This window comes from Crotalus tigris, unplaced genomic scaffold, assembly GCF_016545835.1.
Source record: "Crotalus tigris isolate CLP2741 ecotype Arizona unplaced genomic scaffold, ASM1654583v1 scf7180000024337.5909745, whole genome shotgun sequence".
In the NCBI taxonomy this organism is placed as follows: domain Eukaryota; kingdom Metazoa; phylum Chordata; class Lepidosauria; order Squamata; family Viperidae; genus Crotalus; species Crotalus tigris.
Genome location: NW_024100507.1, coordinates 1468606 through 1496189, shown reverse-complemented (window position 1 = coordinate 1496189; position 27584 = coordinate 1468606). Strand labels below are relative to the sequence as shown.

Below are 27584 nucleotides of genomic sequence, written 5' to 3'. Positions count from 1 at the left end.
AAAAACTTCCAGTGTTGGAGCATTCACAACTTCTGGAGGCAGGTTCCCTTCCCTGATTTAAGAGGAGTGAAATGTTTTAGTCGGCTGTGGTGGGGTTATTCCCAGTAGCGGGATTCAGCCAGTTTGCACCACTTTGGCAGAACGGGGAGCTAATTTTTTGTTGCCCAGGCCCAGAATGGACTTCTGGAAGCAGCATCCACACAGAGAGCTGATTGTTCACATATTTGAATCCCACCACTGGTTATTCCCATATATTTTCAGGAGGGGACAATAGCAACCTCTACTTTATTTTACTAAACAAGGTATTTTCCATTATAGTGGAGGTGGTTGATGGATTAATAACAGATCCCACCTCCCCCCGTTTCTGCTGTCCCCATCCGTAATTGGATTAATATATATACATATTTTTATTTTTTATGATTGTAAGCTGCTCAGAGTTATTTTGTGGTAAAATGGATAGCTAATATAAACAAACAAATAAATAAATAAAGCTATAAAAATTCAAGAGTGGAGCACTTAATTATATAAAAATATAACCTTTAAAATTATGAAACTAGGTCTTTGTGAATGCTCAGTTCAGAAATTTGGTCCAGCATCAACCTGGGCTAAGTTTCCCCAAAGCTGTTATTACTATTTCTATTTCAGCAGTCTTTTTTCCTAATGTACATCAGAGACTGCAAGTAGATCCTGACCTCATTTGGTTTACTCTGGTTGAAAGGTTATGCCCACATAATGCATTTCATATGATTGCAGTGTTTTTGTTGTTTTATTATTTTTGCATACAGACATAGTTACAGAATATTTGAAAATCTCATCTGAAATCTGGGCTGCAAAAATCCAAATGATCACTACATGGAAGTAAAGAGAGATGGAAAATAATAATTAATAATTAGCAGTTACGTAAGTCTGATAGCTCTCCCATAAGAACCTTTTCATACTCCATATTCTGCACCAGGTTGTGGATCTTGTGAAATTGCAGGTGAACTGATGTATTTGTTTAGATCTAATGCATTTGAAACTGCAGCAAGATTAGTGGCCCTGATTGCTGCCATTTTTAAAGCACTGGAGCCATATTGGAATTTTCTAATTTTCCTATTTGCAGAAACTTTAACAAGTTTTCAATTGTTTTCTCAAAGAGTTGGATTAATTTTTTTGCTTACATATCATCAGACAAACATACAGAATAGGAATTAAAGACACAGGCAGGGGGGGCAAAGATGCAAATAATTTATTTTCCTTTTATACAGCATGAGACTAAGAAGATTTGTGTCATTGTAATGGCATCTTGAGGTAAAGCAGTAATGAAATGATATCCTTTGTTCCTTACTTTTTAGATCAAATATCAAGATGTTTTCAGATTGTTTTAAACTACACCAAGACTAGTGGATGAAAACAGTGGGAAGGCATTAAAATGGTTTCTTAAATATCCAGATAACAACATAAAGGAGCAATGGAGAGCTATTGGATGTTTCTGGGCAATTAATACCTTTCCAACTAGGCCCTCTCTAGATGTGTTTGACTTCAACCCTAATATACCAAGGCTTTGACCATGGTCATGGAGATTAAAGGAACTGAAGTCCAAAATATCTGGAGGGCACTAGCTTATTTCAACATCATTACATTACTAAGAAGTCATCATTTAGTACAGGGAATACTTCTATTTACATAAGTACCTTGGTGATTAAAAATGATGGGAAAGGAAACAGAGAGAAAAGTTAGAAAGAAAATAAATGGGGATTCAGTAAAATATGTTTCAAAGTTAAACCATGCATGACAAAAGCTCTTTAAACATTCTGGATATATTGTTTTGTGTAATGTGTCTTTCTCTTTTTAAGTAGTTTACCAGTCTATCTGTGGTCAATGACAACACAGCTGCATTTAAAATGATAAATATTTTTAAATAGACCTATAAATCTGTTTAGACCTATAACCTATTTCTTATTTCTTTCTTTTTTTTCCAGCAAATTGATCGTGGGTAGTAGAATTTTGCAGTTCCTAGGAGAACCAGTAATATTAGTCTGGCCCTGTTCTTGCAAATATTGCCATTTAAATTTAGTTATTTAACTTTAGGAAAAAGTATATTATTTCTATTGATTTAACTTGCACACACTGTACACACACATGCACATATGTCTCGGCAATTTTGTATTTTTCTGTTGGTCGATATCATGGCCTAAGTGATCAGGTGGAATCCAGATTATGACATGGACTCCAAATCTTCATAAATTGATGTATACATTTATGCTGATCTATAACCATAATAAAGACCTGATTGATTGATTGATGTATACATAGAAAATGAAGAAGTGAAACATCTGGCTTTTTGAATCATTATATGTTATGAGTGCTGAATTGCTTGAACACTGAGAAGTGGGAAAAAAAGCTTAGTAGGTAGTTCCTATGAGCGCAGCGACCTGTGTTTTGGATCCCTGATACTTGTGGTTGATTAAGATGGAGTAATGGTGAATGCTTTTCTTTGGGAGGGGTGGTTACATCCACTTTGAAGCTGGTGCCCTCTCCTTAGAAAACTTGTTTAGAGCTTGTGAGGGACCTGGAAGAAGGAGATTATGTGGACCTCTTTCAGTTAGGATTCAGCTCTTGTTATAATGCTGATTACTTTATGGCACTTGTCAGTGACCCCTGGTAGGCATGGGATGGGAGTAGAATATCTATCCTGACCCTCCTTGGTTGTTTTTTATACCATTGAGCATGGTATCCTTCTGGGCTAGCATAAGAATTGGGAGTAAGAGGCACTCTATTACTGTGGTTCCCCTCCTTTCTCTAGAACCAGTTCCACTTTATACTTTATACTGGGCAGAGATTAAGTCTGAGATCTCTGCTTTGAGAGGTGCCCCAGGACTCCCCCTTCTCCACCTTCCTATTTTAACATCTGCATGTTGTATGCTGATGATATCTAGTTGTATGTCTTTACCCTGGGCTGACAAGGTCCTTTCCTAGTGCTTGGAGGCTGTGCAGGACGACTAGGGGAAAACAGACTTTGCCTGGCAAGAATGAGTGGCTGTGACTGTTAAGGCTCTAGTTCTGGAGGTTTTGGTGCCTGCCTTGTGGAACAGCATCTTCCTGGAGATCCAAATGACTCCAAACCTGTTTTGCAAGGCTCTGAAAATCTGGTTGTTTCCTGAGGTCTTGAGTTCAGGAGGTTAGGTGAGCTCTCCTGCTGCTGCTCTTGTTATCTATGAATTAAGTTGTCTTTTTATTCTTGGGTGTTGTTGTTTGTACTCTGACATTTGTATTTTAATTCTTGAACTCTGCCCAAAGTTTAGATGAGCAGCCATACATTCCCTGAAGTAGTAATGATGAGACTAACGTGGCACAATACATGAGCCTATGTGAGGCTTGGGGATAGGCCACTAGAAGGAGTTAGGTACAAAAGAGTGAGATTAAGTATCCATGTCAGAATTTGTGCTGCTTTAGCTAAAATGTACTTTTGGGGGGTGGGGGTGGGGCTAATAAGCAAATCGGGTAGAACTTCTTTTGTTTCCTTTCCCTCACTTTTCAATTATATTAATAAATACAACTTATGGACCAAAAATAACAGAATGTCGCTTAAATTATAAGTGCATTAACAAATTTGTTTTTTTGAAACCCATTCCTTGATTTATGTTACCTCTGATTTTTTTTCCTTCGGACATGAAGAATGATTCATTATTTTTACATTAAATCTTATCTTGACAACTTGCACGAAAAGAAAGAAAAATGAAACTTAACATTTTAAAAACTAGTACAAGCCAAGAAGTTTGCTTTTTTAATGCTTTGTGCGTATCATATACCAAGACTTTACAAAGTCATTTGAGGTCTCTCCTGAAATGCATTTTGAGGGCCATAAAGCTGTGCATTTATATAATATATTGTGGAATCTCACCTTTCCGCCTAGAACCTTGGCTTCTTGCAGTTTTAATCAGATCTTGGCCAACAAGTGCTTTGGTGAGTCCTCCTACTCTCTTCTGCAAGTCAATGTGTGTTTTCTTTCCATTCTCTCACATAGTGCCAGAACTTTGCTTTAGAAAGCTGTCAGCACAAACTGGGGCTCTGCTTCTGGTGGATCTGATTAAGCAAGACAAAATAAATTAGTGTTGGAGACCTCATAAGCTCCTAGAGATAGTGTTCAAATTAAACAGGGAGGCAACTGTAGAATAATTAAAAAGAATGGCTGTGATTTTGCTGACTCAGTTTAAGATTTATTGTTGCCATGCAATTCTAAAATCTGGACTGATAAAGACTGGTGGGCTATACAGTACATTATTTCACTGTATCCATACATCTTTGTGAATTATATATCTGTATGTTTTTCAATTAAAGACTAATGTCTAAAACAGGCATTGTGTAGAATTATAAAAGCAATTAAAGGATTTCGTCTGATTCTTCAACCATATAAGGAGTTACTAGTGGTCTCTATATTGTACTGATTCCTATGAATTGGGGAAGAAGAGATCTATAAACAAACTAAGCTTTTAATGACAATATTTTTAAAAAAGATGTTTCTGGATGAGAGGTGGAACTGGTACGTTCCACATCAGAAGTAACATGAACAAGTGAATAAACACCAAACAAAATATTGAATAATATTTCTTGATATTTTAAAGTAGTTATTACTATACAGAGATAAGCAATGTTTAGGATGTTCCTAGGAATTCTTAACTGCTAAGAGCCAAACGGTGCTTAAAATGGTGAAGGTGTCTGTTCCTTACCAAAATTCCTTGATCCAGTTTCTTTTCTTATATAGTGTAAGTTGTAATTATGGTACCCTTGTAATTTCTTCTCTACTCCATGAGATTGCCTTAGTCTCATTCCCAATGTTTTATGTAACAAGCACAAGTTATCTTTAGCAGTACCAGCCATCCATAGAAAGTTACGGATCACAGTTCAGTAAATGATCTCTTTCCCTTTGTTCCCAGACTGTTCAGTGGCTGACTTAAGCACTATCACCCATTACTTTAGAGGAAATCAAGTGACTGCAGTGCCTTGGAATAGATAATATAGGACAGAGATTGGCAATGAGGACAATGTACTTCATGCTAGTTGTTTTTTACCCACTCAGGAATGGATGGATACCAATTCAATTAAGCAGTGGGGAAAGGTTCTCTGAGGTCTTTCTAATGCCATTTCTATATTTATCCCAGGTCAGTTGTCCCATCTTCCCAAAGAAGCCTGTTGTACTTGATACCAACCACATAAGGGCAATCTTGTATGGGAATGAAGAAGGAAAATAAAAACAAAATATACTGCTCATACTAATTTATCTTCTTCTTCTGAATCAACAGAAGTTGTTGAATGGATGGTGATGGGGTCACTGTGTGTTAGGATGAGGAACACCCTCAGTAAACATGTTCCTACTTCTTTCCCCTAAAATGTTACCTCTTACAAATCATAGGACAGTCACAGATTCCATTCCCTGAGAGCTGGCTTGCTCACTTGCATGTTTCTTTGACCATTTGGGCATCAGTTCTCGCCTGACAAATTGCTCCCCTGGGAATCTCACCACCTATACTTATTGTTGGAGATCATAAATGCAAGCAGAAGTGTACCCTGGATTGCGTGCATAGTAGAAATCTGGATGCCTGAAGCTAATATTTTTTTTTTACTTTAAAGTTATTGAGAATAAAAAGAGGACCAAGCAACGGCAGCTTGCCAAGTAAGTGGAGCTCAGTGGCGCGTTCCATTTGAGGTGTTGACAGTGCATAATAAATCCCAGCCCTACCTAACATTTACAGGAACATTATAAAATGAATGAAACGGTGTGAGCTAGTTCCCCAGGCAACCAGACAAACATAATAAACAGTCAGCAGTGGCAAAAGTAACTTACACCATGCACCATTCGCAGGCCTGAAATATATGACTTAGCTAGGCTCTCCTTTTCTGCTTTTGCATTTCTTGAAAAGCCTTGTTATTATTGTTTCTTGGTCATTTGGGAGAAGCTGAAGTAGTCAAAAAAAAAAAGGGCGGGAGGGAGCGAACAGAACCTTATCTTACTAGATTGCTGTCTTTATTGCTATGTGTATGAAATTAAGAAGAGTTATCTTGTGTGTTTTTGCATCTTGGGATATGAGAATTTATTGTTTAGAAAGAAATGGCCAGGGCCATGTTAGGATTATCACCATTTTTCATAAAGCATCCTTGATTGATTGGTTCTTATAAGAATGCTGATCATAATACATAGTGGTAATTCTTAACATGTTCTAGACATAGCATTCAAGTTGTTATGGCAATGCCTCCCCATATATATATTATAGTTTTCTTACTTGTATAATTTTAATATTAAAAACGTGTGTTCTATGACCTATGAGGTGTGTTCTGCTAGCAGCATTTTTTTTTTTATAGTCCAGCCATTATTCCATCCTTCTGTAAGAGAGTGAAGTGGGAGTTACTGTCTGCAGTTTAAAAAAGCAGCTGCAACAAGGCAGAAGAGTTTCCCATCCAGCTTGCCTGCACTCATTTTTTTCCCAAGCATCTAAGCCCAAGTTAAAGCTACCTGTGACAATTATAAAGTCACATCTAGCAATTTCAATGATATGTGGATGTCCAAAAACAGTCTCGCCCCATCCAGGGTCCTTAGCTGACAAAAGGAAATGCTAAGACAGAGTGAGGAGGGGTGTGTGTGTGTGTGTGTGTGTGTGTGTGTGTGTGTGTGTGTTTTGCAGGCAAGGTAGTGAGCAAAAGGCCTAAAGACGGGGAAGCGGTGACATCTGAAGATTTTGGCAGCTATTACAAGCAGGCAAGAGAACTTTCATTTTGTCAGGACCACAAACTACGGCAAGCTGCATATCTTGCTGAGAGTCCTGTTTGGAGCTTTGCAACAAGTAGAAAAGGAGTAACCACATGAAAACGGCACCTCAACCCAACTACTGAAAGAACTTTTGGAAAAAGGTAAAGGTTGTAATGCTGCTTTATAGGCTTTTATCTGAACGGAGCATAAAAGACTGAATATGAAAGACATATTTATGAGGCAATATCAGCTTGAGAGCCCTAGAAAGGTGGAGTTGATCCAAAGCAATAGCCTGGGAAAGGTGTGTGTTGTAATAAAGCATTGTGTATACTTTTGTTATGCTGTGGTGCATCCAGTCCTTGAAAAACAGCCCTCATAGCTCCCAACATAACCCTGCTTGTATGGCCAATCATAAGACAATTAATTATTCACTCATTTTCGGTGTCTCACTTTATATCATTGAAGACAAGATGGTAATTTGTTTCCTGTGCGGCAACAGGGCTAACTAATTATTAGAACAAAACCGGGGAATCCATTAATTTTGAGGGACAGAAACTTGAAAGAGATGACCAAGCCTGTGTGTACTCAAAATGCTCTCCGATGGGCAAGGGACCAATCTTCTAGATACTTAATCTATGTGGTAACATCCCTATTGCAGAATTATCACTCTATATATGATGCTTTAAGAAGGGCTGTGCAACCTCAAGCATCAGCTAAATGCCCTTGCATTTTCTTGTAATTTGTAATCATAATTTCTTTGCTTTTTTCATGCAAGGAATAACTATACGTGGCTCCTGTGTCCAACCATACCCAGTCATTCCTTACTAAATTAAAAGGCCTCCCAAATCTAATACAGCAGGAAGCCTCTTTCTGAACAGAGGGTACCAAGTAAATACAATAAAGTGGTGGAGAGTGAAAGGAAAACATGGCCATAATATGCCAATTATAAAACTTGAGCTACTTTGAGTGAGTTCAGTTTCAGACAACTTCATGGACACATCCATGTAAATTCTCTTTGTAATTTTAACTACTTTTGAGATTTTTGTTTTGATCTGCTTTTATTTCCTAGCCCAGCCTTCAGCTGTAAGATTTGTTATTTTTCTTTCGTCCAAATATTAACTAGGTCCAATCCAGTTTAACTCTTTGAGATCAACCAAGGTCAGCTAGATACTTAACCCACATCCCCTGTTAAATATTCCCTTCAGGCTGAAACAAGTTGAAGTTGAAATTAGTTGATTAATATCTGCTAGGCAACTGTGGAATGGAAGTCTGTAAGAAGAAGCTTTTCTAAGTCGAGCTGGAATACATGGAACATATTCTCATAGGTTTCCTTTCATTGTTTTCCCAGCCTCATACATTTTCCAGAAAAGGAAATGTTTAACATCAGTCACAACAAAGGGGTGGGCTGCATCATTTGCTTCTTGCTTCTTGGCGCTATGCATGGGGAATCCTTCCAGACTGCTTGGTTTACAGGCTTTGGCTCAGTGACTTGCCAAGTAATAATCTGCTGGCCTGTAAGCCTTTGGATAGAGAGCCATTATATAAAAATACATCTCTTCTCCATAGTATGAAAGCTTGAGGGCAGCGCCTTTGGAGCAAGGTGAAGGCTTTGAAATAACAGAATTGTCTGGAAGAGACTAATCACCCAACTAATTGAGCAAGCAAAAGGACAGAGCAAGCAGCAATGTAATGGGAAGGTTCAATGGAAGAGGTCAAGGGGAAAGCAGTTATTTGGGTTTCCTTATTTTTCCCTTTGTTTTAGGGGGACAGAGGGGAGCTTCCCAGAGTCACTTGTTTTGTGAGATGGGAAACTATATAAATTGGTTTAATAAATAAATACATTTAATAAATAAGTACTTTCATGAGCTACAGGAAATGTGTCGTATTTATTTCCCTCCCTGGCTTAGCCATGAAAGCCATGTGGGTGACTTTGGTCCAGTCACTTTCTCTCAGCCCAGCCCACCTTGCAGGGTTGTGGTTGTGGGGAAACTAGAAGGAGGAAGGAGTGTTAGGTATGTTTGTCACCTTCAGTTATTTGTAATAATAGCTAGGCAAAAGATCTGGTATAAGGAAACATGAAGAAGGTAAAGAATACATAGTGCACTTTGAAAAACTGCATTCAGCAGACCTACTTTAAGCATAGAAATAGACAGAAGAAGCAAAGAATTGAGCTCTTCTGTAGTATGAAAGTATTTATTCCTGAAAGAAAACCAGAATGGGTGTCTCAGTGATTCCATAATGTATGTTCTGTATATTAAGAAATGTCTGGATGCATTGGACTGAGTCAAATACATAATGATTATGAGGTTTGTGGCAAGCCTGTGGGTAATTATAGACTTCGTTGACGATGTGAAAATTCTCAGACACAGAAAACTAATACCTCATAAGTATTCCATTAAAGATATTATTTTCATGTACAAGTACTGCTACATTGCTTGCTGTGTGGTTTGAGAGAAAAAAAATAGCTATTCACATTTAATGTCTGCAGATATATGCTGGGTTTATCCATGCTGTTACATGACTGTTGAACATAGTAGCATATGCAATAATAAGTTTCAATTATTTGGGTTATCTGATAGTATTTATAAAGTATTCTACTAAGCAAATAACATGAATTAAGTAGCACTTAATATATATCATCTAAGTGCTTGGTATAATATACTTTCCGGCTCATTATACAAAGATTGTTTTGTGGTATATATTTTGATATTTTCTTTTTCATTCAAACTCTAGGAATTTTGTTCAGCACTAACTTCATCAAATTATCTTTTTCTTTTAAGATTTTTCCAAAATTTATTTTCAATTTAGATTGCATAATTTAAAAAAAAAAGTATTTGCAATTTTTCTAGAATCATATTGTGGTGCCTTTCCAAATTCTTAAAACAGCTCATCTTAAAAAAAATGACTGATACAGCATTTTCATGATTTTCAGAATTATGGAGAATAAAATATCTTTTTACTGGTATTTTTTATTTAAAAAGGCACACATAAATGGGCTATTATTTTAGAACAAAATAAACATCAACACTCATTGTAGTTTGATTATACTGTCTCTGCATTAATTTAATTTCTAACACTGATCCTGAATTAATAAAATCCTACGCAATGAGCAATCAATTATCACAGTGTGACTAAAAGATGTATTGTTCATACTACACAGGATTGCTTTCTAACAGCACCCAACTGCTATCATACTGCACCACTTACAACTAGATAGAAAATAAAGTATGGCAATGCATTAAAGATGGGGTGGATCTTCAATCATTCAGCCCTGGCACCATCTTGATTTTTTTGACATTTTTTCCAACCCTCTATTAGATGGGATATTATATTATTAACTAGATGTTTGAATATGATGAAAAATAGATAATTGCTAGAAATGGAAATACTATCATAACTAGAAAGATAAACTAGAAAGGAAAACACCAGCAAACAGGAGCACAGTGGATGAACGGCTAAATGTGGAGGCAGCCGGAAGCAGAGAACAAGAGAGCCAGCTCCGGAGCACAGCTAAGCAGCTCAAGGCAGGGAAGAAAAAAAAAAAAGAGAGAGAAAGCAACTGAGAGCAGCGAACCGGAACTGGAGCACCCCCCACATCCAACAGGTGGCCGTGCAGTATAAAGAGGACACCAGAGAACCTCTAGACCAACAGAGGGTTACCTGAAAGCCTGGCGAAGCAGAGGATCGGTGAGACAGCTGGAGGAAACGAAAAGGAGGCGGCTGGCAGCAATGGAAAGCTACCAGTGAGGCAACTGGGGAAACTCAGTGGACATAGTATACTTGGACTCAGTGGTGGGATTCAAATATGTGAACAACCGGTTCTCTATGTGGATGCTGGGCCTAGGCAACAAAAAATTAGCTACAAGTTCTGCTGAAGTGGTGCAAACTGGCTGAATCCCACCACTGCTTGGACTTCAGTAAGCATTTGATAAGGTAGACCAAAACCTACACCTTGGTAAACTAAGAAAGGGTGGGATAGACAACATCACTACCACCTGGATCTCTAACTGACTAACAAACTGTACTCAACAAGTAGTCCTCAATGGCACTACATCCACATGGAGAGAAGTAAGTAGTGGGGTACCACAAGGTTCTGTCTTAGGCCCAGTACTCTTCAATATCTTCATCAATGACTTAGATAAGAGAATAGAAGGGAAATCATTAAACTTGCAGATGACATCAAACTAGCAGGAGTAGCCAACACCCCAGAAGAGAAACACAGGATCCAAAAAGATCTTCACCAACTTGAACAATGGGCCCTATCCAACAAAATGAGTTTCAATGTGGAGAAAAGCAAAGTCTTACATTTAGGCAGGAAAAACCAAAGGCACAAATACAGATTGGGTGAGACCTGGCTCAAAAACAGTAACTGTGAGAGGGATCTTGAAGTCCTAGTGGACAATCATTTGACTATGAGCCAGCAGTGTGCAGCAGCAACCAAAAAAGCTAACAAAATCCTGGGTTATATAAACAGAGGCATAGAATCAAAATCACAAGAAGTACTATTATCGCTTTATAAAGCCCTAGTAATATCACACCTAGAATACTGTAGCCAATTTTGGTCACCATACCACAAAAAAGATGTTGGGAGTTTGGGACTAAGATGATCAGGGGCCTGGAGACTAAAACATATGAAGAACAGCTACGGGATTTCAGTCTGGCTAGTCTAAGGAAAAGAAGAAATAGGGGAAACATGATAGCAGTGTTCCAGTATCTGAGGGGCTGCCACAAGGCAGAGGGGGGCAGGTTGTTCACCAAAGCACCAAATGGAAGGATGAGAAACAATGATTGGAAACTGACCAAAGAGAGAAGCAACCTGGAACTAAGGAGAAATTTCCTGTCACTGGGGACAATCAACCAGTGAAACAGCTTGCCCCAAGAGATCGTGGGCACTCCATCACTGGAGATTTTTAAGAAGAGACTGGACATCCACCTGCCTGAAACAATATAGGTTCTCCTGCTCAAGCAGGGGGTGGACTAGAAGTCCTCCAAGGTCTCTTCCAGCTGTATTCTATTCTATTCTATTCTATTCTATTCTATTCTATTCTATTCTATTCTATTCTATTCTATTCTATTCTATTCTATTAGATTTATATCTAGAATATTAGATTTTGGTATAAAAAGGGAAACAGGAAAACACTAAGAAATTTGAATAAGGGAAGCTTTTGGTTACCCAAATATAACTTATTTTGAAATTATAAACAATAGAGACATTTTGAACACTGGTGGGAAATCAAAATTTTAAAAAAGCAAAAACAGGATATTGATTGAACATATGGATATTAAGTGCAAATGCAATTAAGATATGTTTTGGTTAGAAACTGATATTATTGATATTATGAGAAAAATGTAACAAATATGTTGATATTCAATTGTATATTTACTAATAACAATAAGAACTGTATTTGCCTATTGTGAGAAAACAGGTACTACCGGAAGAAGAGAGGAAACATTTGATGGTGCAATATTGGATCTAGATTGAAGAAGTTAATATATACCACTGAATTACTAATGGACCCAGACAACATGTTGCCTATTAAGTACTTGACTGTAAAACTATAAAATTAATAAAATATTTATATAAAAAAGATGGGATGGGTCTTCAATCATTCAGTCCTGGCACCATCTTGATTTTTTTAACATTTTCTCCAACCTCTCAAAAAAACTAGGTGCCAAAAATACATCACCAAATGCAAATATCTAAAAATATATGAATCACATTGATCTTCCAAATTTTCTGCATTAAAATAAAAAAAAATAATAATAATTCCATCAGCTTCACCATCCATTCTTCCATTATAGGTAATTATAAGTCCTTCCACCTTTTGTGCATATAAAAATTTTGTTGTTCTTTTCATATATAAAAGCAAGGTCTCTGGGTTCAATTGTACATTCACTTTTAAAATCTTTAAAATCTTCTGAAACAGAATGCAAACTTGATCCCAATATTTTCTAACTTTGGTGCATGTCCACCAAAGAAAAAAAATGCTGTCAGTTTAATTACATTTCCAACAAATATTTGAAATTCCCTTGTATATTTTTGACAGTTTATCAACTATTAGCAATATATCATTATACAAAAATTCTCTTTAAGGTTATAATTTAATTGTACATTTCAATCCTTTCTTCCACATGCATTCCTATTGATTCAAGTGTATATTATATCCCCAAAAAATTGCCCGTTTTTTTGGCTTAATCAAATTACTATTAGCCATAATTTAAGCCTTCAGAGATGTATATGTCAACTTGATTCCTTGAATAATGTTGTTACTGAAGCCCATGTCTTCCAAAACTTTAAACAAAAAGGAGCAGTTGAAATTATCAAAGGCTTTCTTAGCCTAAGAATATCAGTGCAGCTTGTTTTTCACTACTTTGTTGAAGTCTCTTTGTTACATCCAGCATGGTTCTCACATTTTTTTTAAAAAAAATATCTTTTAGGTAGACAATTAACATTGATTTTCATGAATGAACTCTCTAAGAACATTTAGGGTTGCCTGCCAAAATTGATGAAAACACTTCACAATCATTGTTCAATAAAGAAATTGGTCTATAATTCCAGAGAAGATGTTTCCCTTAAGCTAAAAATAGCTTGATTGGGTTAGAAACTTTGTGATGTGAAAGCCTCTGTCCATCCTGAAGAAAAACAAACTTTTTACTCAAGAAACGTTTGTGAATCAGCTTCATTATTATTTATCATCTCTTTTTCCTTTACATGTAGAACACTTTTTGAAACAACAGCATTTAGAGTGCCCTATTTCTTTGCTAAAGACAGATGTCATAAGAAAAGCAGCATCTATCCAGAGCCAATCTGCTACTTAATTTTTGTCACTAACTGAATATTTAAGATTTATATTCAGAAAATATTGATTTTGTTTCTGGAGACCATGGGCATTTCTATAAGACATTTCTGAGCATATTCTAAAACAGGGGTGTCAAACTCAATTTCACTGAGGGCCGCATCAGCATTGCGATTGCCCTGGGAGGGGGTGGGTGGGTATGGCCAGAGTGGGTGCAGCCTACTGGGTGGGCGTGGATGGAGTGGGTGTGGCCTACTGGGTGGGCGTGGCCTACATCATTCACGTCAAGGGTGCCTATGGGGGCCTGGGCAGGAGTGGGACAGATCTGAGGGTCTCTGGCAGAAGGGGGTGGGACTGGGGAAAGTGCCAAGGCATGGTCCACCGGGGCAAGTGCCAAGATGGCCACCACAAAATTGTACATTGGCTCCCGGCTGGCCTGGGCCAGGGCCAAGGCAGCGGGGGCCGTTCCCTCACTGTTTCCAGGATGGCTTCACGGGCCACATGAAGCCACTTTGTGGGCTGCATCCGGCCCCCGGGCCTTGTGTTTGACATGTCTGTTCTAACATCTAAATATAAAAAAAGCTTGTGTAGCCAAATTATATTCCATGGGCTTTTCTGTTGCAACTTGATGAATCTTTTGGATAAGAAAAATAGAATGCAACTTGCTCATTCTTTTTACAGAGTCAAGTTTGCTGATTTTGCCATACTCATCAGCACATAATTGGCTTCTTCTTTATACTCCTCTGAATACTTCTGTGCTTGATTTATGTTCTCAATATTTTCTTTCAGGTTGCTTTCTAGTCGTATCCAGTCTAGGTACTCGGGTGATGAGTCTTTCACTTTCTCCATCAAACTGTCCTGGCAAAGATGAACTGAGCTAATCATTTCTTCTATTGTTGTACTAACTATTCCTTTGGTGGCAAAGTTCAGTTTCCCCACCTGCTGCTGTGTCTGCTTCAGTTTCTTAGGGACTTCCTCCATTCCCACCTCTAGCCAAAACCTGTATCCTTCCATACACACCTGGACATTGTAAGCACCTGAAAAACAAAGATGTTAATCTCAAATTAGTGATTAGGATAAATTGTTTGAGTCTCAGGAAAGCTTCAAATAATGGCCAACTATCAAAGATATCACAATGCCATGAAATCTAATTATTTCTACTTTATTTGTCAGGGACATAGGTGAATACATACATTTATAGGCATGTGTAAGAGAGACGTAATAGTAATTTGGTAATATTAAGCCAAGATTAGCCAAGCCATTTGCTTGTAATCCTTGGCATAGCACCAGAGGGGTGATCTTCTGTGAAACCATTCTTGTGGGTTTTATAGGTAATCCCTAGATTTTTTTTTTCCTGCTACTCATCTAGCATAAAATGATAAAATACTTGATAAGTCTCCCTATGAGTAAATTCTGAACTCATTTCTTGTCTTTCTTATTGTAGATTTCACAAACAGTGGGCAGTTCTTCTTCTTGGCATTCCTTTGGAAAGTAGGCATTACAAAGGTAAGATTAGCTTTAAAGGCACACGAAGGGATAATATACAGGAAGGTAAATCTAAAGAATAATTTCATTTGACATGCAATCCAAGCAGTAGAATATATTCATCCAGGAAACGGAAATCTAAAATCCTTAGCATCTTGGTAATTTATTGAGGCAGACAATCAAGCTGAATTGATTAGTGTAAACAATTTTCTCCTGCAAAAAGAATCTGAATCTTGGATTTTGAACCATGTAATTAATCAGTCTAGAATAATAGCACTGAGCAATCTGTCTAGGAGCAGTAACAAGAGCATGATATTTCACTATTTTTCTTTCCAAAAACCTCATTGGTGGATGAAAGTTTTAGGATTGAGCTATCAATAACATAAAGCATTGTTTTCTTACCTGAAGGTCAAGATGAATAAAAGGGGCTCCATGCTCCAAAAAATACTGAGTGGGCCCAAGTCATTTAAATTTAAATCAAATTAATTAGTTATTTATATATCTACTTATATTACAATATTTTTATACCACTACAGTTACAATTTTTCTGGACAGTGCATAAGTTAATAGGATTTTTTCCCCCAATCAGGTATTTTATTATTTTTCTGCTATGACATTCAGTATTATAGCTTGGTAACCACTATTGGAATTTCTGTCGTTGCCTTAATGCTTTTGAGGGTCAGGCACAACACAGGATTTTGGTTGTGCAATTCTGTAGAAAGTCATGGCTATCCATTAGATTATCGTTTTCACTGCTATTTTTGTGCCACACTCAGAATATGTCTGATGGTAACAGTGGAATCATTACTTGCAATCTGGGCATTCCAATAAATCTTGGTGAAGGGAGAACATCTTGGAAAGTAAGATCATATCATTAACACAGGAACAAGGAGGAAGACTTTTTTCCATCTCATAAGTATCACTGCCCAAGTGCAAGTTCTTAAACTTAGGTGGTGGATGTTTAAAATGCTAAAAACTATTCCATGGTGCAGAACACTGCTCTGTTTAAGTGGACAGTAAGAATAAAGTGGATGTTTCCAAATCCACACATTCTTATCAACTATCACCACTATTACGGTGCCCAGTGGGTAGGTCTGAACATGTATTATCAGAACATGCTTTATTCTCAAATATTGTAATAAATATATTTGATTTGATTTGTTGTCCAACGTAGCACAACTGCTTTCTGCACTGTAAATGTGAAGCATTCATTTATACAGGAATCAGTACGAATACTAGTAGGCTATGGATTCATTCCATCCTAGAGAACAAAGAACTTTCTCTGCAGTCTTGGTCTTCTGTTTGGGTGGACTGATTCTATTTTAAATATAGAGAGTATGATGGAGTATTAAAAAACAGTGTGAACCTAGACTGGATCAGCCCCTGTTCCAATCCTTTGAATTATTATTAGTGTAGCTAAGCACCACAAGAACAAGAGGATAAAGTATATTCTTGCTGGCCATCCTGTACACCAACATTTTCTCCCTTAAAGCTAACTGTTCTCCAGCATTAATTGCCCACCAACTTACTATGTTCCTGCAAGATCTTCTCTATGCAGACAGAAAGGCTGCTTGTGGGTGAACAGTCATAGGAATTTCTTAAGGTCTGTATAGCTTCTTGGAGAGACAAACAATGATCTTGCTGCTTATTGAAGGTCTCAGCAATGCTGTTGAACAGTGCATCCAGTTCAGGCACATTGACTCGTTTCATGGTAAGCGGTTTCCCCTTGGTGAAATTAACTAGAAAAATAGAAGCCACGGTGCTATTTTGAATACAATATCAAAAAATAAGTAAGAGTCGCTAAGTCATTAATAGGAACGCGATAATTTCCTCTATTCTTTGCTCTGAGATAGAATCTTTAGACATTTCTTTACTAAGAACATTTCTAGTTAGAATAGAAACTCCTACCTGTAACTTACCTAGCTGTTACAGGAAGATATTGGCCTTATTGGCCTTTATCAAAATAAAAAATGAAGCCATAATTAAATCTTGAATTATCCAGTTAAAATCAGACCAGTGATTCTATGACAACACAGTTTAGATTATAGTTTATTTTTCAAACTTGCAGAATTGCAATTTTTCCAAACAATGGAATACTTTATCCATTTGCTGGAAGTATTTTCAGCACATGCCAGAAGGAAAGAAGGGGAAACTTAGCTTTTTATGTGCAAACTCCAGTTTCCCTACATTCAAAAAAGATGTTCAAAAAAGATGAAAAAACATTTACTTCTAGAATATTTTGGAGAAGATAAAACAATCTGTTTCTATTTACAGAAAGGATAATATAAATCAGATTGAAACCAGCATTCAGCTTGAAACTGCATTTTTCACTGCTCTGGTGATTCAAGTGAGATAGATAGATAGATAGATAGATAGATAGATAGATAGATAGATAGATAGATAGATAGATAGATAGATAGATAGATAGATAGATAGATAGATAGAGACAGACAGACAGACAGACAGACAGACAGACAGACAGACAGACAGACCAAGGCAAGAAGGCAGGCAGGCAGGCAGGCAGGCAAATAAGATTTGGACAAGATGTGGTCAATTACACCAAATATGCATTCACATAGTTTAAAAGTTGTGATTTATGGAGAAAAAAGTCTATACTTTCAAAACGATTTCTTACAATTTCAATTATAATTAATGATAATTTCTCTATAATTTTGAACATATTTGTAATACAAAGAAAACCAAAACATTTAAATAACCCAGAGCTTTACCATTTCTGCTCCATTTTCTTGAATGCTGAGAATTCAGAGGTTCCCTCTGTGAAAAAAAATAAGTTATTAAAAGTAAATGTATTCATCCTGCCCCCAATTTTTTCAGAGATTACCAATCCTTGGAGTCAGATGCTTTGTGCTTCTAGAGCTAGATATCTTATTTTGTAGTATGTTACATCTTTTATTAAACTTTTGCTAAGTTGAGCTGTTTCTCTTAATATCTGAGTTGCAGTAGCGCAATGGTTAGAACAGGGGTCCCCAATCTGTGGGCTGTGGCTCACTATCGGGCCATGGCCTATTGGCTTCTGGGCTACGTGAGTGGCTGGCCGGTGCATGCACATGCCCAGCCCTACTCACACAAATATTGCTGCGAGCGTCACAGATGTTTGTGGCCCCATTCACATAAGCATCACTGTGAGCATCGCAGGTGTTTGGAGCCCAATTTGCATGAATATCATTGCAAGTGTCGCGGGCATTCATGGCCCAATTCGCGAAAGTGTCACCGCAAATATCATTGGCATTCATGGCCGAAGCAGCACCACGAGCATTGCAGGCACTCGTGGCCCTTTTTGCACAAGCGCTCATGGCCCCACTCATGCAAGCAATGGGTGTTCATGCATGCGTATGTATTCACATATACCCCACGAAACCATCCCTTCTTTCACCCCCTCTCCCCGCTCCGGACCACCAACTCCGAAAGGTTGGGGAACTCTGGGTTAGAATGAAGCATTGAAGGCTGACTCTGCTCACTGCAGAGTTCGATCCTGACCAGCTCAGTGTTGACTCAGCCTTCTATCCTTCTGAGATCAGTAAAATGAGGACCCAGATTGTTGAAGGCAATAGGCTGACTCTGTAAGCCACCCACTCTGAAGCGGTATATAAGTCTATGTGCTGTTTTTATTGCTATTATATATTTAATCATTTACTTCATAACTATAGAGTGAAGTGGGATCCTGGGCTGATAGAATTTTGTTGAAACAGAACTTTATTTATTCGATTTCTATATCTGTCAGAATTTTGTTGAAACAGAACTTTATTTATTCGATTTCTATATCTGTCTATCTCAGCAAGCGACTTTGCCTCTCCTATAGGATGAAATAGAGTCCAAGCAATAGGGTCTACATATAGGACCCTTAAGTCAAAATTCAATGCCTGTATACTATAAGGATCCAGTTTCTAAAACTGATTTAGGAATGTTGGATTACAAGCTTCTGCACATACTGGAGTATGAAACCCTAAGTATTTATTTATGTACAGAAGTTATATATCTGCCTATCTCTTAGAGTGACTCTAGGTGGCTCACAACAATCCATAAAACATAGTTAAAAACAAAGATATCCTTTCTCCAGGAACCAGACCAAACATCCTGACAACTTAACCTCCATCCTAGCCCAGTGCATGGGGGAAGAGCCAGATCTTCACAGATCTCCAAAAGAACACACATAACCTGCACCTCCATTGTGAATTTATGCCAAACACATGGCCTCTTACAGGCTTTTAGAAGGTTTTGGATTCCAATTCCCATCAGTCTCGACCAACAAGAATAATTGTCAGGACTGTTTCCTTACTAATGATTTATGCTGATTTCCAGCTCTGTTTTGCCAAAGTATATATCAGTAAATAAGATAGCCTTTATACCTAAGCAATGGTTGCATGATACTATAAATCATAACAGTGTAAATGTAAGAAATGATCTAGATGCCCTCCAGATACCTGGGGTGTCTCACCATATTCAGTAAATATGACTAATGTTAGTCACATTATGATTATTGTACCAAAACATTGTTTGGGTTTGTAGCCCAAACATCTACAGCAGCGGTTCTCAACCTATGGGTCGCGACCCCATTTGGGGTCGATCGACCATTTCTCGGGGGTCGCCAAACAAGGCGATCCACCATATTTCCCCCTCGGGGGGCGGCGCCGCACATGCGCGGCACATTTGTGTGACGGGGGTCGCCATCACACAAACGTTGAGAAGCACTGATCTACAGGGTGCCATGTTGCTACTCCATGCCAGAGTTCCAATGGCTGCAGACACAAACACTGTGGTCACATGATCACATTTTAGGTGCAATTTTATGGCTCTTTGCAGCATCCTGTGGTTGTTGTTGTTCTTAACTGCGAAGTCATATCCAACCCATCGCGACCCCATGGACAATGTTCCTCCAGGTCTTCCTGTCCTCTACCATCTTCTGGAGTCCATTTAAATTCACACCTACTGCTTCAGTGACTCCATCCAGCCATCTCATTCTCTGTCGTCCCCTTCTTCTATTGCCCTCAATCTTTCCCAGCATTAGGCTCTTCTCCAGTGAATCCTTCCTTCTCATTAGGTGGCCAAAGTACTTGAGTTTCAACTTCAGGATCTGGCCTTCTAGAGAGCAGTCGGGGTTGATCTCTTCTAGGACTGACCGGTTTGAATGCCTTGCAGTCCAAGGGACTCGCAGGAGTCTTCTCCAGCACCATAGTTCAAAGGCCTCAATTCTTTGGCGCTCAGCCTTTCTTATGGTCCAACTTTCACAGCCATACATTGCAACTGGGAAAACCATGGCCTGGACTATACGCACTTTTGTTGGCAGGGTGATGTCTCTGCTTTTTAGAATGCTGTCTAGATTTGCCATAGCTTTCCTCCCCAGGAGCAAGCGTCTTTTAATTTCTTGGCTGCAGTCCCCATCTGAGGTGATCTTGGAGCCCAGAAAAATAAAATCTGTCACTACCTCCATTTCTTCCCCATCTATTTGCCAGGAATTGAGAGGGCCGGATGCCATGATTTTGGTTTTCTTAATGTTGAGTTTCAAGCCAACTTTTGCACTCTCCTTCTTCACCCGCATCAAGAGGCTCTTTAGTTCCTCTTCACTTTCTGCCATTAGAGTGGTATCATCTGCATATCTTAGGTTGTTGATATTTCTCCCGGCAATCTTAATTCCAACTTTTGATTCATCTAGCCCTGCCTTTCTCATGATGTGCTCTGCATATAAGTTAAATAGGCAGGGCGACAGTATACAGCCTTGCCGGACTCCTTTTCCAATTTTGAACCAATCAGTGGTTCCGTGTCGGTTCTCACTGTTGCTTCTTGACCCTCATATAGGTTTCTCAAGAGACAAATGAGATGGTCTGGTACTCCCATCTCTTTAAGAACTTGCCACAATTTGTTGTGATCCACACAATCAAAGGCTTTTGCATAGTCAATGAAGCAGAAGTAGATGTTTTTCTGGAACTCCCTAGCTTTCTCCATGATCCAGCGTATGTTGGCAATTTGATCTCTAGTTCCTCTGCCTCTTCGAAATCCTGCCTGTACTTCTGGTAGTTCTCGATCCACATACTGCTGGAGTCTAGCTTGTAGGATTTTAAGCATAACTTTACTACCATGTGAAATGAGTGCAATAGTGCGATAGTTTGAACATTCTTTGGCATTGCCTTTCTTTGGAATTGGAATGTAAACTGACCTTTTCCAATCCTGTGGCCACTGTTGAGTTTTCCAAATTTGCTGGCAAATTGAGTGTAGCACTTTTACTGCATCGTCTTTTAAGATTTTTTTTTTAATTGAAAATTTTTAGATATTTTTACAAAAAGCAAAAAAAAAACAAAAAACAACCCTAACCCACCCACCCCAACCCTCCCTCTCCATCCCCATTCACCTTCCCAGAGCTGAATATAGGCTTAATTAAAATTTTTAAAAATCTTAAAAAAATTGAAAAAGTATAAATTATAAATATATCTAAATACCTTACATAAACAATTTATAAAATAATTAACAATAAAATATATGTAAAAAAGGCATACGTATTAAAAAGAAAAAAGTACTTGAAAGAAAAAAGATAATAAAAAAAGAGAAAGAAGAAAAGAGATATAAAAAATACAATCTATAAAATATTAAAGTTTATATACAAGTTATTAGAAAGCTAAATGATATTTTTTTATATCCAGTTTATATTGTATAAAATTTATCCATTTTTCCCATACCGCAAAAAATTTCTCTTGCGATTGCTCCTTTAAGAAAGCCGAAATCTTTGCCATTTCCGCCAAATAAGAAACTTTAAAAAACCACTCTTGCAAGGTAGGCAAAGATCCCTTCTTCCAATATTGACCTACTAACAGCCTAGCAGCCGTAATCAAATTTAACATCAATATAACTTCCTTAGCATCACAATCAGTAACAATACCTAACAAAAACAATTGTGGGGTAAATTTTACCCTCTTTCTAAAAATTCTTTGAATATTCCACCATATCTTAATCCAAAAAACTTTTATATTTTTACACGACCACCAAATATGATAATAAGTAGCATCCAAACAACCACATCTCCAACATTTAGGCTGTAAGTCAGGATACATACGGGACATTTTTTGTGGATCAAGGTGCCATCTGTAAAACATTTTGTAAAAATTCTCCCTTAAGTTCTGGGCTTGTGTAAATTTAACATTCCTCACCCAGATGGTTTCCCAGGTATCTAGTAGAACTGGTTCACCAAAATTTTGTGCCCATTTAATCATACATTCTTTAATTAGTTCTGGTTCTGAGTCCAGTTCTACTAGCACCCCATAAATTCTCTTAATGTGAGTTTGCCTTTGATCTTTTACTTGTTTAAAGAGAGTCTTTTAAGATTTTGAATAGCTCAGCTGGAATACTGTCACCTCCACTAGCTTTGTTGTTGCTCAGATTTTCTAAGGCCCATTTCACTTCACATTCTAGGATGTCTGGTTCGAGGTCAATGACCATCTCATTGTGGTTATCTGGGATGTTAAGCTCATTCTTGTATAGTTCTTCTGTGTAGTTTTGCCATCTCTTCTTAATCTCTTCTGCCTCTGTTAGGTCTCTGCCATTTTGGTCCTTTATCATGCCCATCTTTGCATGAAACGTTCCCTTCATATCTCCAATTTTCTTGAAGAGATCTCTGGTCCTCCCTATTCTGTTGTTTTCTTCTATTTCTTTGCACTGTTCATTTAAGAAGGCATTCTTATCTCTTCTAGCTACTCTCTGGAATTCTGCATTCAATTGGGTGTATCTTTCTCTTTCTCCTTTGCCTTTCGCTTCCCTTCTTTCCTCAGCTATTTGCAAAGCTTCCTCAGACAGCCATTTTGCTTTCTTGCATTTCTTTTTCTTTGGGATGGTTTTAGTTGCTATCTCTTGTACAATGTTGCGAACTTCCATCCATAGTTCTTCAGGCACTCTGTCTATCAGATCTAAAATCTATTTGTCACCTCTACTGTATATTCATCAGGAATATGATTTAGTTCATACCTGAGTGGCCTAGTGCTTTTCCCTACTTTTTTCAATTTAAGCCTAAATTTTGCAACGAGAAGCTCATGATCTGAGCCACAGTCAGCTCCTGGTCTTGTTTTTACTGACTGTATAGAGCTTCTCCATCTTTGGCTGCAGAGCACATAGTCAATCTGATTTCTATGTTGACTGTCTGGTGATGTCCATGTGTAGAGCCATCTCTTGGGTTGTTGGAAAAGAGTGTTTGTTATGACCATCGTATTCTCTTGACAAAATTCTATTAGCCTGTGCCCTGCTTCATTTTGTACTCCAAGGCCAAACTTGCCTGTTATTCTGGTTATCTTTTGGCTTCCTACCTTAGCATTCCAATCCCCCATGATGATAAGGACATCATTTTTGGGTGTTAATTCTATAAGGTGCTGTAGGGCTTCATAGAACCGGTCAATTTCATCCTCTTCAGCACCAGTGGTTGGGGCATAGATTTGGACTACTGTGATATTGAATGGTTTGCCTTGGATTCGAATTGAGATCATTCTGTCATTTTGGGGATTGTATCCCAGTATTGCTTTTCCTATTCTTTTATTGACTATGAAGGCTACTCCATTTCTTCTGAGGGATTCTTGCCCACAGTAGTATACCTGATGGTCATCTGAGTTAAATTCACCCATTCCTGTCCATTTTAGTTCGCTGATTCCTAAGATGTCGATGTTCAGTCTTGTCATCTCTTTTTTGACTACGTCTAGCTTGCCTTGATTCATGGATCTTACATTCCAGGTTCCTATGGAGAAAAAATCTTTACAGCATCGGACTTTCCTTTCACCACCAGATATATCCACAGCTGAGCGTCCTTTCGGCTTTGGCCCAGTCGCTTCATTCTTTCTGGCGCTGCTAGTACTAGCCCTCTGCTCTTCCCCAGTAGCATATTAGACACCTTCCGACCTGAGGGACTCATCTTCCAGTGTCATATCTTTTTTCCTTTTAGTACTTTCCATGGGGTTTTCATGGCAAAGATACTGGAGTGGTTTGCCATTTCCTTCTCCAGTGGATCACATTTTGTCAGAACTCTCTGCTATAACCTGTCCGTCTTGGGTGGCCCTGCATGGCATAGCTTATAGCTTCATTGAGTTACGCAAGCCCCTTCGCCACGACAAGGCAGTAATCCATAAAGGGGATCCTGTGGTTAGGTTACCACAATTTTTGGCCGTTTTTTTTTTTTTGCCAGTTTCTGGTGTTTGTACTGCCCTAGTCCCCTCATACACATGCATACACAGCAAAAGTTCTAAAGGTGTTTATTCAAACCCCCCCAAGCAGGTCCCCAGAAAGTACCCATGCTGCGCAGGTTTGGATTCCAAGCTCAGCATAAGGTTAACTGAGTCCAAACAGGCACACACAAAATCCAGGGAAACAATCCACAAGTCAAACTAGTCAGGATACATGGCATGAACATACAAGGCAAAGAACTGGGAATGTTACTCCAGCAATGCTCAAGTTCTCAGGGCAGGATTAAGTAGGTGAAGCGAATGCAGCCCTTCATGAGTGGCAAAGTTGCCACCTCACGTATAATATAGCCAACTGGCATTGCGTTCTGCCTCCTGTCTGCCCTACGTGTCTTTGGATCAGGAGGAGGGGGAGTGCAAGGACATCACTAACTGTCAGCAGAAGTTCCTAGACAACTTGTTGTAGCTGCGGCTCGCCTCATTCAGCCTCAGCCTGTCACTCATCCGATTACCCAGCTGAGGTTGCTTCGTCAGGCTAGCATTCTCCGAGCCCTGATCCAGGCCATTGTGTGGCTCCATGCTTTCCTCTGCTGACTCAAACTCATCCTCCTCCTCTGAATTCACATCCAGAGTGAGTTCCGAGAACAGATCCATGACAGGTGTTTATGTCCAGTTTCTGGGAAACTACAGCCATTAAAGAAAACAGGCTCACTTAATGAGTGCCGCTTTCACTTAATGAAAATTGCCAAAAAGTTCATAAAATCAGACATGGTTACTTAACAACTGTCACAATTTATAATTGTAATTTTGAGCTGAGTAACAGCTGTAAATAGAGGACTACCTGTAACCCCCAGCACTAAGGCCTTTCCATCCTCCAACCTGTTTACTAGAGTTCAAATTCTCTTACTCATCAAAGACATTAAGAACCCACCTCCCAGCTTCATTTTCCCCTCCCAAATAGGTTGGTCTAACTTCATTACCATTTAGATTGTTGAGCTTGTTCTCTTACCTCTCCTGGAGACTCTGCAAACAAAGGGCAACAGGTGAAGCAGCAGGAAAAGGCCATTTTTTATCAAAATGAGATGGAATATATTCAGGCACCTGCATGGACAGCCCCAGAAATCCTTTTGTATGTCAGCTTTGCTAGTAAACGTCAAAGCATTTCAAAGACTTTCAAACAACATTGTGCTGGTGCAGTGCAAATCTAGAAACCTGTAAGTTATCCTTCTGGCTAGGGAAAAAACAGTCAAAAACTGTCTTTTCCCTAGACTTGAAAGCTGTATTTCTGTTCATGGCCCCAGTTATTTCAAACAAGTCTAACTGGTTTTTCAGCAATTACTCTCTGCATAGTTAAAGAACTCCTTTGCACTGGAAAAGTGACTTCCTCTAGTCTAGAGTGGCATTCCTGGAGCATACCATTATTCCAGGAAGGGGTGTGTGGGTATCTCTGTGTGAAAAGGAGTGAAACAAATAGTGCATACCAATATATTACAATAATAACTGAGTGAAATGTAGTCCCTCAAATCTTTGTGTGTAAAAACGGTCATATATCTGCTGAATTTCATTCATTTTTAAACCTTTTAAATATATACTTCCATCATTTTAAATAGATGAGCTCTTAGTGTAGAATCATATTTGCTTTTCATTGACAGTTCTCTAGTTCTTTCTTCTCTCACATCAAACAGGATAAATAATTTACAAAGATTGTTGTGTTTGTCTTTCATCATTGAAGCTATAAAAGAAATAGTCACAGGAGAAGTAATACCTGGGAAAGTATTGTTTTAAAATGCATGGTATTTACTTGGAAGGAAGATCACCTTGAATTTTGAAACGCTAGAATAGATACAAACAAAGATATAAATTTTGCACAATTTTAACTCCTTGTCTACTGCATGTTACCAACACCTGTTGAAAAAAGAAAGCATGCAATACATACATAATTTATTGCAGAAAATCAGGACACATTTTAAGGAAAAAATGTTTAGGAGAATAGTAAAAACCTGTAACTGTTCCCTGTAATAGCGAGTTTTTGTCAAAGTGGACTAGGATTGAGATTTTTGCAATAAAGTGAATGTACACGCTGAAAAAATTGCTCTTCTCCACAAATGTGTAGAACATATATGCCATACCTATGCATATATGTGGCATATATATCTTCCATAAGCCAACATTATATTAGCTGAATTTATTAAACTTGTATGGTGCTTGACTCAATGACTTTGGGCAATTAATTAAATCAATTAAGGCTATTAATTTTGATTAAAAAATCAACAGCTTTCATTTATATAAAATCTTTTTTTTTTGCTGTGTCCCAAGCTTGATAGAGGCGATGCTGTTCATATATATATATATATAAAACCAATCCCTGTTATCAATTACACTGTAACTGGCTGTAAGTCACTTTTAAATGACTATGTGTGCCACTAAGGGGGAACAAGAAACATTGGTGGAAAACCAAGTTGACACGTGGAATTGGTTGTCACACCCAAAGTTTTCCCAAAGTTGCCAGGCTTAGTTCATTTTCTTGTGCCTGGACATCCTGAAATCTTGCTCTGTTGGCCCACAATTTGTTTACCACAATCAACTCCAGGAGCTGGGGGCCATTTTGTTTGGTTAGCCTCAGTCAGAGTCATCATTACATAGGGTATTGACCCACATTTTTTCCCCTGTTTGGCTGTTTCTGAGGTGAATTAGTAGTTTCTGAAGGAGTATCCCTGCCACCCATGGTACGTGGCAAGTCAGAGTTATTCAGCCTTTCTTGGATTGTGCACTTTAAAGAAAAGAAAAAAAAACTAAACATCTACTAAACCGTTGAGTCATTACTATATAAAACTTTATAACATCTACAACAGTAGAAAGATTTTTTATGAGAAAGATTTAGACTAGCAGTCTAAAGGCCACCTCGGGGTTCATCTGGGTGGCCCTGATTCTATCTGTACCTTTGGACATCTGCCATAAAAACTGTCAGTCATGAAAATAAGTTGTGAAAAATTGAGTTTTTTCTCTCTCTCAGTGTATTCCAAGTTTTGGAGAAGCAGAAATATTCCTCTCATGCCCAACCCAACCACAGAACATGATTTCAAGGGAGGGAAAAGAGGTATATAAATTTGGTGATTTCAGAACTAGCAGTGTGACAAAACCTATATCTTTGTTGTATATATGTGTATACATATGGTTTAGCCATCTTACGCAAAATTTATTAGCATATTAAGGACTTTTGTTTTTTAGTTTTAGCTACCATTTACTTTTTTTTTACTGCTTAGCCCTGATCTATTGAATAAGAAGGGGTAGCAAAGGACATGGGGGGAGCAAAGGACACATTCACACCAAGGCTTTTTTTCCTTGAATCTCTGCAGCCTAAAAGAGACATGTCTCTATAAAACACAGCTGCAAACCATACAGACAATTTACAAC

At 38.2% G+C, this 27584-nt stretch overlaps 1 protein-coding gene across 3 annotated transcripts; it reads right to left on the bottom strand.

Moving 5' to 3' along the window:
- Positions 1–25496, bottom strand: LOC120300017. Of its 3 annotated transcripts, XM_039325481.1 has the most exons (5): positions 25180–25496; positions 17736–17781; positions 16536–16745; positions 14461–14558; positions 1–4065 (listed from the first exon to the last, which is right to left on the bottom strand). In XM_039325481.1, the coding sequence occupies exons 1-5, from the start codon at positions 25234–25236 to the stop codon at positions 4033–4035; spliced, it is 444 nt and encodes a 147-aa protein (XP_039181415.1). In that variant the 5' UTR covers positions 25237–25496; the 3' UTR covers positions 1–4032. The 3 variants fall into 3 exon arrangements, with proteins under 3 accessions (XP_039181415.1, XP_039181413.1, XP_039181414.1); XM_039325479.1 differs by lacking the exon at positions 1–4065 and having other exon boundaries at positions 13978–14558; XM_039325480.1 differs by lacking the exons at positions 1–4065; positions 17736–17781 and having other exon boundaries at positions 13978–14558.
- Positions 25497–27584: the final 2088 nt, after the last annotated feature.